The sequence below is a fragment of the Dermacentor albipictus genome, chromosome 1, assembly GCF_038994185.2.
Source record: "Dermacentor albipictus isolate Rhodes 1998 colony chromosome 1, USDA_Dalb.pri_finalv2, whole genome shotgun sequence".
Classification (NCBI taxonomy): Eukaryota; Metazoa; Arthropoda; class Arachnida; order Ixodida; family Ixodidae; genus Dermacentor; species Dermacentor albipictus.
Genome location: NC_091821.1, coordinates 477,764,845 through 477,780,697, shown reverse-complemented (window position 1 = coordinate 477,780,697; position 15,853 = coordinate 477,764,845). Strand labels below are relative to the sequence as shown.

General features: G+C 44.0%; 1 protein-coding gene and 1 long non-coding RNA gene across 2 annotated transcripts in view; one reads left to right on the top strand and one right to left on the bottom strand.

The window, feature by feature from the left end:
* The window catches only part of LOC139054858 (uncharacterized), a 35,049-nt gene extending 20,588 nt beyond the window's left edge, over positions 1–14,461 (bottom strand). Inside the window, exon 1 of the mRNA XM_070532523.1 lies at positions 13,703–14,461. Coding sequence (XP_070388624.1) covers positions 13,703–13,747 — 45 coding nt within the window. The 5' untranslated portion in view covers positions 13,748–14,461. The remainder of the gene's footprint in view (positions 1–13,702) is intronic.
* On the top strand, positions 7,653–15,166 carry LOC139054859 (uncharacterized). Its single transcript, XR_011511557.1, has 3 exons — positions 7,653–7,795; positions 8,650–8,774; positions 15,029–15,166. It is a non-coding gene; the product is annotated as an uncharacterized lncRNA (long non-coding RNA).
* Positions 15,167–15,853: the final 687 nt, after the last annotated feature.

Below are 15,853 nucleotides of genomic sequence, written 5' to 3'. Positions count from 1 at the left end.
CCCTTCATTGCTTCATAGCTTCATTGCCCACATGGTCGGTGCCTTAATTTTATTCCTACTTGTTGCCCAGATGGTGTCCCAATCCTGTAACCCTCTGGTGAGTGGGGATATTGAGATGAACCATCGCCCTATTAGACCAACAGGATAAAAATTGTAATCTTGGTCCCCCACTTGATTAATGGCTAATGTCATGACTATTGTAGGGTTGATAGCTCAGATATGTTGAAATAATTTTTGCTCTTCAAAATGAGAAAACACATGACATTGCTGAACTGTGGCTGTTCGTCAACTCTTGATATTAAACAATAAAAAATCTTCTTACCGCCCTCAAATAGTTTGTGCGCGGTTTACAAGCTGGAACATACATTCAACAAACTTTCTCCTCAAAACTTAATAACCGCTTCTCACGATTACAATATTGGAAATTGTTCATGGCAGAACAGCTCTTTTTGCATCATTTTGTGGAGTCTTGATAACAACAATCCCTTGCTATTGAAAGTTGTAACATTCTTTTCATTAACATTGAAGTTCAAATGCTTTCAAGTCCTCTTAAATAAAAAAAAATAGGAGGCTTGGGACATATTGTGATATAGGGCCTATGCAGGCATTTTTTAAACTGCTGGAATAACAAGTTAACATTCACGAATGCTTGTACTGAGAAAAAGGTACTGAGTTCGATTTATCTAAGCAGTGGTTCATACACACCTCTAACACCACCCCAGGAGGAGCCAGACACTGCCAAACTTTTTCCTATATAACCCCCCCCCCCCCCCACTTTCTCCCGCACGCAAGAGGTATTCGCCAAATGCCAGTTAGGTCGGAAGAGACAAAATAGAAAGGTCTCTTTTTGCACCTCTTGTTCATCGAGCAATGTTTAAGAAAAAATGAGGACATACAAGGCACTGTTTCCAACTAAATTTTTTATCCAAGAAAACCAATATACAGTAAACTACCACTTGAACGTCACTTGAACAAATTAGTCAGCTGTACGAAGTTTTTTATATCCCCCATCGAAACGCCATTCAACCCAATGCAAATGCCTTTCAGTTTAACAAAATTCTGTACAGTGGCATTTCACTTCTGTGAACATATTCTGCTACATCATCATCATCATCATCATCATTTTTATTTTCACCACTGGATACAAGGTGAAAAAGGGAGAGCTGGGATAAAACCGAATTCTCTTCGGCTTGACAAAGTTCCGGTCTCCCAGACAGGCACGGAAGCGGCTGGTGTAGGAATACAATTACGGATAAAGTGTGGATATAAGAGTTTTTAAGCGCAAATACATATAGAAATTTTCATGTTATTACATGGAAACTAGTTGTAATACAGTTGTGTCAAATGACTCCCAGTATACAATTATGATCTGTTATCTTGCATATTATTATTTAACACAGGCTCAGTTGCATATATCATAGTGGACTTGGAAGCACCAAACGAGCGCGGATGCTGATCAAATTTTTTCTGATCGCAGAGATCGTGCTGTCGAGGACCAGATTCGTCGACGCAGGGTCTGAGTATGCACTGCATCAGGCCTATCTACTGGTACCTCTGGCTGTCTGCCCTGCTGGCTTCATCGGACAAAACAAGTCGCAGGAAGCTGTACCACGTGCACTGCACTGGGACCACCTGACCAGCACGGTGACGTCGACGGAGACACCATGGCACTCGGATAAAAGCAGCAGCCTTTTCGACAGTTATTGACAGTTATTGAGAATGAAAGGGGATTATGGAAAGAATGCGAAGACAAGATAGTACACTGCGAGGAATCTTGAAATCTACCATGACGCAAGTAGAATTTCTGGCATCGAAGGTCGATGATCTAGAAAATAGAAGTAGGCGGAATAACCTAGTAATTTATGGATTAAGAGAGAGCTCTGCTGAAGATGTTAAAACACTTGAAGAAGAAGTGCGAGATGGTATATTTAGGAAGATCCTAGGAATAGAACTTAACTCAATAGAACGAGTTCACAGAATCGGTACAAAGCAAAGCCAAAGGACACGCCCCGTTATTATCAGGCTATTCAACTTCGCTGAGAAAAACAAAATATTATCAAGCTGCTTCAAGCTGAAAAACACCCAGATTTCAATATCCGAAGATTTCTCAAAGAAAGTACGCGACACACTTGCTAAATTATGGCGTTCTGCAGTAAGTGACAAGGCGAAAGGGGCAAATGTATCTCTGGCATTTGATAAACTAAAAATAAATGGCAAAACCTTCATATGGAATGAGTGTGAGGACAGAAGAAGTGAACTATCTAAACCGATAACTTCTGCACACGCTGGCTCAGCAGCTCGCGATTGCACGTGACAAAATGCGCGCAGTGTAGTCACTAAGTTCAGCCTACTTGAAAGCATAGTTGCAGCCCATCAACCACACGTTATAGTCATCACGGAAACCTGGCTTCACGAAAGCGTCCAGGATTCCGAAGTGTTTCCACCTTATCGGCTCATACGGAAATACAGAGAATAGCGGGGGGGGGGGGGGGGGGGTTGCTGTCGCAATTAAATCTAACATAAAATTCACAGTTTTAAAAAGCATACCTGACCATGAAAGCGTATGGTGTAAACTTACATTTAATGGAAAAAGCATATTTCTGGGTGGCCTATATCGACCTCCGAATGCGCCCCCTGTATACCTAGACGTTATGCACACTTACATTGCACAACACACTAATTCACGTTCCAATATTATCATCACAGGTGATTTCAATTTACCAGGAATCAATTGGTCTAATCTTTCGCACAACAGCTGTGACGCAAAAAGTGCTGAATCTCTATTGTTCATGTCATTTACCTTTTCTCTAGACCAGCTAGTTTCCGAACCGACTAGAATAGCTGGTCGGTCATGTTCTGTGCTTGATCTGATGTTCGTAAGCAGTCTATTTCAAAATAACACATTAAACGTTGAAAATAGCATTTCGGACCATAAAATGATTGTATTCTCCTGTCCAATTTTAGGAAACCGTGAACGCGTTAAGCCATCGATTGCTGTTATCAGGGATTACTCAAGAGCGGATGACAATGCTATCTCAGAATATTTAAACGCCTGCTTTCTGCAGTTTTCATTACTTCATGATGTAAATTAATTATGGTTACATTTTAAGCGTATTGTGCACTTTTGTGAAGAAAACTACATTCCCTCCAGAAATAAACGAGTGAACAGAGAACATCCTTGCGTATCGCGTGAAATAATACATTTAAAACGAAAAATTAAAAGGAAGCGCAGAAAGAAAACCACACGTGACCTTCAAGATCTCGTACGCTTATTACAATATAAGATCCATATGGCCAAGGAGCATTTTTTCACCGTTACTCTGCCTTCTTACCTGACGAATAAACCACAAAAATTCTGGCGCTACCTATCGAGGGAGCGGCACACCGTATCGCAGATTACTGTTTCGAACGGGACAGTTCTTCAGCCTGACGTCATAGCAAGCAAATTTTATGAATTTTTTCAATCTGTATTTAACAGAACTACCTTTAACTGTCCCTCTCCACAGTATCAGTTCGAGAATCCAATGCCTGAAATAGATATCGACCAACAAGGAATTTTTCGACTCTTACAAAATCTGGATGTAAAGAAACCCTGTGGCCGTGATCTTATATCAAATGCATTTTTGCAAAAACATGCAGTTTGGACGTCAAAATACTTACACGTAATTTACAGGCGATCTTTGGAAACTTCAGTGATACCTGATGACTGGCGAAGGGCCAAAGTAATACCTGTGCACAAATCTGGCTCTAAACTCGACGTAACTATAGACCTGTTTCATTAACATGTACATCCAGTAAATTGTTCGTACATATTATTTATAAGGCCATAATATTGCACTTAATATTTTTAGAGTAAGAGTGACGATTATTCACTCAAAGAACAGTTTACACCCTTTCGAGTGCCCCTTCTGCCACCCAACGATAATCGTCATCTGCCTTGATGCGTTTTTTTATTTAACGCTGCGAGCCCACTAACGAACGGCACGCGCGTTATCAGCATGATAGCATTGCCTGTTACCTTCCTGTCGGGAATGCTATGTCATTCTGATAACGCGCATGCCGTTCGTTACTGAAAAGTACCGGGCTTGCCACGTTAAAGAAAGGAAATGTGGGCAAGCAGATGACAATTATCGTTGTATGGCAAAAGGGTGTAATTATGCTTAAGATTGTATGCTAGCCACCATACCCTTAGTATAAACATATCTTCTCTGTAAAAAAAAAAAGTAACACAGTGATTTTCGTCTGGCGACAACAACAACAAAAAAAGGTCGCTTCCAAAGATTGTGCGCAGCTATTAGCGGCGAGGATTAGGAGTGGCGCCCTCTCGCGAGTGACGTCACGGCCAGGACACCGCTCGCTCTGGCTCGCTCGGTTGCCGCGCGCGCTCGTTCCCTTCGTGTATGCTTGGGGTATGGGTGGCTCGAGCCGTACGTATTGAAGAATACGTCGGCTTCTTTCAGCTGCCATATCTTAACCACAGTTTCTTCTTCAAAAGCGTGTGAGTCGAGAAACTTTGCGGCTTGGATATCGCAAGCTAAGCAGCGTTAAAGGGGTCTACTGGGTTTTGCAATGCATATATGCGCCGTGTCTATCGGTAAATTTTGACAAAAAAAAGAACATCTGCAAATTCAACGCGCGAAGTTGTGTGTGATGCTTCGCTAAACACTTAACATTCCTTTAGTATTTAGCTATGAGAGGCATTGCATTTTACGTGGAAGATAAATTTGGTAATTGGCGTCAACATGTCATCCGATGTTAGAAAGACACTGCCCAGCGAAGCTGTCATCATGATTCCTATTACTCTGGTGTGTTGTTCTATTCAAATATGCCCATTCATTAATGCGTAAAAAAATAGTTAGGCGCGTATTTCTTATGAAAAAGTTTGCTGCTACTTTCATCCCCCTCTGAAACAGGCCTCCAAAAAACAAATTGCTCATGGCTGCTAACACGACGGCGCGTCATGTAGAGTATTTACATAGTTAATTCACAAACACCATAGTAGCAATCACCTGAGAGAAAAGTTTCATTGTTAAGATCGAGAGCCACTCAATTGAAAGTGATGAAATGTTTCATAGTGGCCCTCAGTAGCCTTTATCGACAATATGGCACACCCCTGATCACGTAACGGTAGCAATCGACTGTCCGTATAGCGAGGCACGCTATGATCGCGAAACCCATCAGTTCACTACAACTTCGAATTAAAACCATAAAGCATTTTTTTACAGCGCCAACTGGAATGGCTAAAGTATTCTCGAGCTACTACACCGCAGCTTAGATTGCCTACAAAAGGAAAATTCAAGCACGTTCTGTCTCATGATGTCTCAATCCAGCGTTATTTAATTATACAAACGGATAACAATTCGCTTCGTCGGTACATAAAAGAGAACCTTGCAGGCTAAATTAAGTTTGCTCCAATCCAATCGCAAACATTCATAAAGAAAGCACCACAAGCCTTGCATATACTTTCACTTGATTTCTGACCCTCCACCCAGGGAATTTCGATATCTTGAATATGTCCCATACTACTAGTCATTGACGCTTCGACTTCTTTCTAGCTGCAGCTATGCGGTCCAGCAGGCATGCTTCACTAAAAAAATTGGGCCGAGTAGCCTGTGTCAGTTCGCCAAACAGATTCGTCATGTATATTCCTCAAGCAACAAGCACCAGTAAATTTCTCAAATGAGTTTGATTTGATTTGATTTATTAATTTCCATTTACACACACACATGTACAGAGGAGTGGTAAATGGAGGTGGATGAGGGAAAAAAGCCGCACAGACGCGGCTTGAGGTAACCTCACCCCCTTAGGTACAATATGGCTGCATGGGGTAACACATCAAGTGCCATATAAATTACATTTATATAGTCGCCATAAAACATAGCAGTTATACAATATATGAAAGAACAGTGAAATATTTCCACAATAACAATGCAAAACACACTGCGGCATTGAAATAAATAAATGATATACACTAGGTACCATAAACAAAAAAAGAGGAACATAACAAACATTATTACAGTAAAAGCTCGTTAATTCGAACCGCAAGGGGAAGCCTCTTCAGTTCGAATTAACGAAAGTTCGAACTAATGAAAGTGAAGGAGGGCAACTAGTACACTGCGATTTGGAAGCAGTAGGGCATGTCAGAAATTTGGCGTGTGCTGCGGGCACACGCCATCTTCAAGTCGAAGCTCCGGGTCCGACTGTGCCACACCACCGATGTCCATCGAAACGAACGTGAGCCGAGGCTTAACACCATCACAATGAATCGCGACGGCCGATACCTCCTAAGCTGAAAACAGAGGTGCACAACCGATGAAGACTGCCGAGACAAAGACGCTGAACATGTGAAGGTGGCGTAGGCCCTGATTCGTAGGTTCTTGATTGCAAGCGCAGCTGCGACGTACTTGATTCGCTGTGTTTCGGAGCTTGCCGTGCCATCTCCGCACAACATTAGCAGCTGTACAAGATTTGCAAAGCCTCCGAGATTCGCAACGGGCAAGAAGTCTCGGAGTTTACGTAGAACGGAGAGGCGGCAGCCGCCGCTGCCTTCTGGCTGACCCCGCGTCGGTTAGATTTTTTTCCGATTTTGCCTTCTGTCGCCGTTCTCTCCGTTTCGGAGGCAATACAGCCTTGTGTGTAGGCAGTAGGCGCGTTTCTCTGGCCGTGTGCCAGGCGAGCGTAGTTCGAATTATCCGTGAGGGCACCTTCTCGCGTTCGAATTAACGGACTTTCTTATACATAGACTTCTGTGGAGCTTGGCCGGGCCAAATCGTACAGTTCGAATTATCCATAAATTCGAATTATTGAAGTTCGAATTAACGAGCTTTCACTGTAATCATTAACAAACGTGCTCTAAAGAGGTGAGTTGAACGTGTAGCACGGAAAAGGGAATATATATTGGTACATTCCTATTTGTACTATGTAAATAGCTGTAAGCCTTCATTAACTTTACTTCAAGTTTCCGCCGCTTATAAAAAATAAACACGTGAAGAACCGCCTAGTGTTGACAAGCAGGTAAAGAAGCAAGTGAGGCGTGTAGAATCTAAGCTCCAGTATTAGTTAAGTCCCCGTGCTACTGCCGAGCGTTTCTGTGAGGAAATGCAAAAATTCGATATTATACCATGAACTACTCGTCGTGAGCAAACCTGTTTTAGCGGAATAAAATCAACGTGACTGCTGTAGAAGTCATATATAGCCAGCTTTGTGACATACTTGTTGCACCGCGGCAGGTATGGTATCATAACTGCATTCCTATAGGCTATGCTTTTGCGATTGTCTATCCGCGTATGAAAAACCCGCAACGGGCTGGTCTGCGTCGCTTCGGCTGGCACTGTAGCGCTGCCTTCGAGAGCTGCATTGTTGTCTAAGAAATTAGCTCTTTGAATAAATGTTTTCAAAGGAAGACGTCGTAAAAATATATTTGAGACGACCACCATAAGTATACAAGCAGAGAGAACGAGGGCGAACAAACGAAAACACCGCAGAAAGCGCCCGGACAACGCCCGAACTGTAGCAGACGACAGGCGCGAGTCCGTGCCCTGACGTCACGCGAGCGGCGCTCGCAGCGCCGCTCGTGTTCGTTCTCGGGGCTAATAGCCAAGCCGATCCACGCCTAAAACTTCCCAAAATGGCCGACTGCATCATTCACGTCGTTAATACACTCTAATCGTTCACTTGATTTTTCGCTGCATTGGAAATGCAAGCGGTTAATTTCGCAGAGTGAAATGTCTCGACGCTTTTCAGCGCCCGTCTCGTGCTTCTGAATAGAGCTTGCGGTATTGGCGTGAACAGACAGGCAAGTGGACGTATTTATTCTAGTTATTGAACAGTTGCTTATCTCACCTCAATGCGAAATTCTTGACTGCGTTCTCGAGTTTTGTTTAACGGTAATGAGAAGGAGTTAGATAATGCACAGAGGCAAGGTTTTGTCTGGTCTTGCAGGAGTCCCAGGTGCTTTTTCCGCCGCGTACACTGTCGCAATCGTTACACGTCTGAGAAACCAGACTGGCGGCGCATAGGTAAAGCCGGCTGCCACTGCTAGCCACAGTCCCCTACCTTGTCCCTATAAAGAGGAAATTTGTACGTGTACTAAGTGTACGCAATGTTTCTTTGTTTAGTATAATTTGGCGGCGCCTCCAGCAGACAAAATGTGGATACCATACTGCTCCTTCGGTTCGGGCTCGGCAATGCCTCCGCGTGGCGGGCGCGTTTAAGAGGAAGCTTTAGCTCGGGTGTTCCAATCTAAATACATGTAAACGGAGTATTCGTTTTTCTCGGCAACCACTGCACCAAATTTGACGAGGTTCGTTACATTTAAAACAAATGCTTAGAATCTAGAATTTCTGCTGGGTACACAAAAGATTTAAGCGAAACAATTGATGCAAAGCGGGGCATGGTGCTTTCAGTGCCCAATTTTTTATAGAACATGTAGTTTTCCATTATAAAGGGAACTGTAATGCGATGTCTTTAAGTAGGGGTTGTCTTATATTCAGAGTCGACTTATGTTTCAATATGAACGGGAATGAAGTGTTACGCAAATCTTCTAACGAAATTTACCCCTGCTGTTTAGTTTCCATATTGTGCGTAGAAGAAACAGTGCGTGCACTTTCAGCTGCTCAGTTTATCTTCAATGCTGCTCTCATTTTGTAGAGTTCATCACATGTGCATGTGCAACACATTGGCGGAGGCAATACGAACTGCATTTCTCTCTAGCTGGACAAGTCGGAATGGCAATGCACCTTGGAGAACAAGACTCGAATTGTGAAAGTCTGGTGGTAAGTCTGAAGTAATATATTTTCATTTATATTTGGTGTTAACTTTCCAGCGCAAACTTTCTATCCTATTGAAGAAACATTTAGCCCCCTGTTTGGCCTGTTTTTTGAGGGCCTTACATCAGGCCCCCTAGCAAGTTTTATAGCGTCCTCGATCACCTTGCCCCGGGGTTGCGCTGAAACCAGAATGGTGCGCCTTGCACCGCCGTGGTGGCGCACTGCGGAGGGTCAACATCGAGGACAAAACTGCACCCATTGCAGGGTGCTTGCATGCAGCGCTATTTTGCCCCTGGCGCGCAAGACGTGCGCGAACGCGCGCGCGCGCACATTTTGTTGTTTGCAGGTGCTGAGCACCTGCGGCAAGCGCTCAAACCTTGTCAAACTGCATGCTCCGACATACCTGGTTGCAAGCAAACACCAATGGATCTTATAAATACTCTTGGCGACCCTTTCAACGAACCTGTCCACTTTTGGCCGCTCTTCACCACATTGTTTTTGGACGAGGTCGATAAGCATGCCGTCTTCGCTGTCCGAAGAACTTGAAAAAAGCTCATCGATTGCGGCAATTAGCAGCGCTTCCTTTCTCATTGCTGACATCTCCACTGGCTAACTCCGTCAACTCCATTGCAACCGCAGCTATCAGGCCAGAGCATCCACGGTTCTGCAGTCGGCAGTGCGCGCGCGCGTCCCGCAGTGCTTGCTGGGATTGCACCCCGGCGCACCGCCGATTTTCTCGGTGCGAGATGGGGCAATGGAAAACCGCTCCAACAGGGTGCGCTTCCGGTGATCGAGGATGGTCGGTGCGGTTGATCGAGGATTAAAGTGCGCAGCAAGGCGCCCCGGTGCGAGTGATCGAGGACGCTATTAGTTTACACTGCAATTTAAAGCTTCTTGAGACCCGAATACAGCCATGGGACATAATTACTTTTCAAGCTGGTTATTATTGCCTCCAGGCATGCTTCGAACATGAAAGATGTTTTTTTAATAACATAGTTTTAAATAACTGGCATCTTTTTTAAATATCACAGTCATACGTAGACAGGCTAAGAGCTGCATCTCCAAGTAAACATCTCATGCTCGCTATGGTAAAAACTGCATTTCATTGCCTGAACGCAGAGGTGAAGATGGAGTTATGTGTAGTAGACTGTTACTTGGCTGCTGCATCCTGGATTTTCATGCATTAATGAGGAATTCAAAACAGACTTCAAGGTTGCTTCCTGCTGTTTGTGACAATGCAGAGGTCTACATCAATTTAGTGTGAAATTTCTTGAAAGTAGATGAGAAGAATATGAGTGAACCACTTTCTACAGTTCCACATGCATCGGACTTCATATCCACGATGAATGTTTGGAGTAACGACTTCAGACTTCTGGCATTTCTTTACAGAAATAATCTTTTAAACTGGTTTATTATTAGAGGAGACAGCAGAAATTGAATGCCCTCTTACCACACCACCATGAGGTGAGCATGATTGCCAACAGAGACACTCTGCCTCGAGTAGCCTCCGCGAGCGACGTTCCTTCCTCGCCTTGTCACATACTTGAGCCGAAGAACCACATCGGGTTCACGTGACTAGCACCACCCGCTTTTTTTTTCTTATCCGGTTTTGCTGCATGGCACATTTTCCACCATGGCATTGCGCATTCTGAATTGGGCGATTTACCTAAGTAATGCGACATGGCGAGCAACACTTTTAAGACTCTATTTTGTTTGTGTTGCCTTGACTCTGGCTGGGTGTGGCACTTTCTCGAGAGGGAGGAAAGTGGTGTTTCATTTGAAATTTCAGCGGTCTGTATGACATGCACAGATTTGTCATGAATACCTGTGTCATGTGCTGTAAACTTAAGAACAGCATTAAATACATTCTCTTAGTGGTGAATGCAACGCATACTTATCTTTTGCGCACAAAGAAAATGTGAACAGTGTACAGTGCTCCCACTTCTGCGTCAGTCTGATAAAAAAGCCAACAAAGAGTGATACTGCACTAAATCAAGTATCTTGAAATTGGGAGACATACTAGGGATGCTTCTGCAGCAGACATGATTGGCCAGAGAGGTTAACAATGTACAGCTGCTTGCAGTGACCAAATGCACAGCACCATCAGTTTTGTGCCATGCTATAGTTCTATCAAAACCGCCTAAAATTCTTGCAGCTTTTTAGGAAAGGATTAGTGGCACATAACACTGTGCTTATTTTTCCTGTTTTTCGAATGTATATTTTGCTCCCACGTAGCTGATGCGACTCAAAGGTTTATAGTCCTGAAAGCTTGTTTGCTTTGTTATGAATGTTAACAAAAACTTATGTGTGCAAGCTTACCCCTGCCCACACTAACGCAGACCCAGTGAGTTTATTTAGTATGGAAAGCTAAAACAATGTAGTGGCTGCACTATTGTTATGAATCTGTCGTAATGATAGATGTTGCTGATTTTATGAAGTGCTTGTTTTTATCACTCAGGATATCACCCAAAATGCTAGGAGGCAAAAAAAAAATGTATATAATGTTCACAAGATATGGTTGAGTAGAGGCTGGGTGGTGGCAGCCGATTGAGGGAACGAGCTCGCCTGCGGATCTTGCGACCACAAGAGGTTCAAGTAGATTTTATCGCATTAAAGTGCAACAAGTGACTAGAAAAAAAAAAGCCTGGGCATGTCATCAAAAGATACCGTTGGGAACAAAAGTCTATGGATCTACACGCACCATGAAATACCCAAATTTTTTTTCTTACTTGCCATGTTGGCGTACACTGGTCCACAGTAAAGTTGCAGAATGGGGCGGGCCCTCCGTTTCATTCCTACTTGACAAAGTTGAGATTTCTTAATTCCACTCTTTTTAACTCCCCAGAATGCCAAGAGTTGTACTATTTCTCCAACTTTAAATGAAATTCTTACTATAGTTGTTTACTAGTTGTGCCTTTCAACAAAAAACTTATTTTTGAAGTTCTGACAACATTGCAGATAATGTTATGCTTCTTTAACGAGAACATATTCGCTTTGTGACCTTTTATTTTTGCAGTGCGTTGCTAGCTGTATAATCTCTCTCATATCTACTCTTTTTGACAGTACATGCATGTTACCTGCGCAAGTGTAATTCATGAATAAATAATGTGATTGCAGAATATATTCAGTAATGTTAATCTATAATGGCATCAATTGGGCAGATTTAGTTGGAATGGAACTGGCACAGTCCTGTAGTGCTAAACCTTCACTAGAATAAGACTGCAAAAACAGGTATCCTTGCCAATTACTCTAAACTAGACTAGGCCGAATTTTTTTACATTTATAAGTTTTTACTGAATACTGGCTCTTTCAGTATCTACCTATATATAGGTCACTATCTCTGCCGTGGTACTTACCAACAAAATGGTATTCTGCTTATTGTGAAATTCTGAAGTCCTGGAGATTGTTCCAATGACGAGCTTTAATTGCACTTAAACACTAACCTTTAGTTGCCAAGAATGATTCTATTTAGCAAGAGCATGCTTGGACTATGACACAAGGATGGAGGCCAAAAAAGTTACTGCCCTTCCACTGCTGTGAAGCGGGGTGCAAGCGAAGCTTGGGATCTGCTGCTCTTTGTAACGCCTCACGGCGAGAGCGGCACATCAACGTCGACCCCTTTCTCGAATGAGTTCCCAGTGGCATCAATCAAACATTGCCTGTTCTTTGGCCAAACGCACAACACGTGGCCTGCTCCCACTGCCATTCCTTCAATGCAGCCTGCTCTTTGGCAGAACAGACCAAACGCGGCCTCCCCATCTGACTCCTGGGCCTGAACTGGTGTCAAGCACGCGAACACACCCTTTCCCTTCTCTGGAGGAAGGGGACGCCCGTGATTGGCTCATGCCATGCGCTGCTTCTACTTACCCACCTTAAAGGCAGCGTTTGATGAACTGACGGTGGCTGAATCAGTTAGCGTGGTGGTCTCGCAATCCGGAGGTCGGTGGTTCAAATCCGCAGCCTGATAAGCAATTCCTATTTTTGCGCAGCTTGGGTTTTTTCGCGCGGTAACACCGACACCAGTGAGGCAATACAAGCTTCTGTTAAAAAGGTCGCAAGTGGTTGCATCTTGTGCCCGTTCCTGTTGATGTGGACATTCAGTGTTATTTTTCACTGTCAGAAGTATCCTCGAAGAAAAAAGGGGAGGGGGTCAACACTAAAGAGACAACGTCGACGTACGTGGTAGTTGAAATAAATCGATGATTAAATGTTGATTATGCTGTCATGTACGACGCACAAATTGTTAGATGGATCTGGCGAGCTTCAAGCTCACGTGTCAGCACTCTCACTGGCCTGTTGAGCATGTGCAGTGTCGGTAAGATTAGCATTTCCTCTCTTCATGGTGGATCCACACGACAGACGAAATCCGTCTTTTTCGCGACGGACGGCGCATCACGTGACTATGCGTCACTGATTTGTACCGTCCGCGCGTCGTCCGCGACCCCCACGGACGGAAAATGCCGTGCTATTTTTCGCATCCGGATTTTGGGAGTTGCACGCTGCGGATTTAGCCTAGCATGCTCTACAGTGTGGCAACAAGCGCGGCTTTGGGATCTTTCTGAAACAGCTTCATCGCTGCTGACACCATTCATGTCTGTTCGCGAGCGTGTGACTCGCACAAGAGCGACTGAAATGAACCTGAGCGGACGAGGTAACTTTGTTCTTACATCTTGTGGAGCAGTTTGCCGCGTTGTGGGATATGACTCTCACCGATAACGTGGACATGAGAGCGTAACAAGACCTCTTTCGATGAAACAAGCACTCGTCATCATCCAATTCGGACAAAACGACAGCCATTGCGGCCAACCGTCGTTTCCTTTCGATTGCCATTTTCATTCAGAGTGAAAAACACGTATGACAAAGTCTGACAAAGTCTTTGTTACACCGATGGCGCCATCTAGAGTGAGTAGAAACAAGCAATCATAATAACTTACGTCCACTGAGATCCGCCCGGGCCGCCACAACATCGTCGACGCCATGTTCAGCCATACAGCCACTCTAAGCCTACACGCCGAGAATCTGAGTATCTCTTTCAGAAACGGTGCCCACTCATCACGAATGGATTGCTGTCGAAGCTTCTGGACACAAATTTAAACCAAATACAAGCCTCAGTTTGAAAATTACGGGTCACACAGTGGACGACGACGACTTCACAGGTTCGAGGCGGACGGCAGTCGCTTCGGGTGGTGCCGCCATGTTTATTTTTCCGGCGCGGTCGTCTGCTCAGTCTGTCCATCGTCTGGATGGGTGGCGGATTAAGCGTCTGCGGCACAGACTTGCGCGGAGCCGTCCGTCGTGTGGATACACCATCAGCGTTGACTGCTGCATTGTGGCGTGGTGGAGCACTGCCATTACGAATCCCCTCACAAACTATGAGCTACCAAGCTGCACTAAGACCAGTTTCACGTCTTTGCGCACTCAAGAATGACAGCACGCATGCATGCGCACTCAGATGTGCATACATACAAATTCTTGATTACGTCTCTCATTGTATTGTTACACTAAGGTACGTTTTAATACTGGATAAAATTGCTGCTTAATTTGCACATCACATAGCATTAATTATAAAAAATTCAGCATGTGCATATTATAGCCGGCTATAAAGAAAAAAAAGTTACGGGGCTCCTTCCAACACATCATGCTATGTTTCGCAAGCTGTTCCAACAATGAAATAGAGATGATTACACAATGGTGGCCGCTTTTCATAAGTTAGCTTTGCTGGAATACATCCGTGTTAGTGGCAAAGCATACGAATTTGGTTTCGTGTCGTGGTGAAGTGTGCAAGCTATTTCCGGCCCAAATTTCTTTTTAAAGAGTTGCACGCATTCACCATCATCATCATCCTATCTTAAAGTTCAATGCAGAACGAAGGCACCTCCCTGCAATTATCATTGTCTTGCACTAGCTGATGCGAACTTGTGCTTTCAAATTTCATCATCCTTGGCGAAGCTTCCCTTCCCTTGGTGCCCATTCTGCAACTCTAATGGTCCTCTGGTTATCTACCCTATGCATTACATGGCCTGCCCAGCTTCATTTTTTCCTCTTAATGTCTACTAGAATATTGACCATCCCCATTTGCTCTCTTATCCACACCGCTCTCTTCCTGTCTCTTAACATTTATCGTTGCATTGCTCTTTGTACGGTCCTTAACGCGTTCTCGAGATTCTTCGTTAATCTCCAGGCTTATGTGCCATACTGCATGCTTAGAAGAACAACGTGTCTACCAAGTTGACATTTTCAAATTCCCTGATTTTTTTCAGGTTTTCACCAAGTTTCACGTCAAGATGAGCTGACACCATGTCACCTGATGCTGTCACTCTCTGGTAAGCATGTTAAAAAAATAAAAACAATGCAGTTTGAACAGTAAGGAGTAGTGTTTATTTTATTCAAAATAGAAAACTGAAACGAGGGGTTTGTAAAATGCACAGCTACTAAAATATCTTCGAAAGAAACCCAGTGCCCCTTTACTCTGTGAAGGCTGACCAGCGAAGCTGCGTATGTGGGCCCCTTAATGGTGAACTGCACCTCTGCTGCGGGTCAGCCTGGTATTGCACTACCTATGGGATTGGCCCATGTGTGGGGAGTGCTTAAAGCCTGCTTCATCTCCGCCGCAGGTTGGACTGGCATTTCACGACCTTCGGGATCAGCCCACATATGGGGAGTGCTTAATGCTTGCTTCACTTCTGCCTCGGGTTGGCCTGGTATTGCAATTTCTTCAGGATCGGCCCATCGTATGAAAAATTGTTGGTCTATGCGCGGATGCGATCCGCCAGATCCTCGCAATAGACAGCTTCACTGTAAAAAAAAAAGTGGTCTAGCTCAGGGCAAATAGTCGAACATTTTAAAATGCGAATAAAAAGAGATGCATACAAAAGCAAATAGAGCTATTTGTATCAACTGATAGCAAGCTCATTGGTATTATGCCCGAACTTTGTCACATATCAGATTCTCCAAGCAACTGGAAAGTCAACCTCAACTGTCCTGAGATACTCTCAGACTGCACATAATGCCTCAGTGTTGCATTTCACTGCACTGTTTAAGGGGTTTATTTTGGTGTGGATGTGGGTAACCTGCATCTTAGTGTC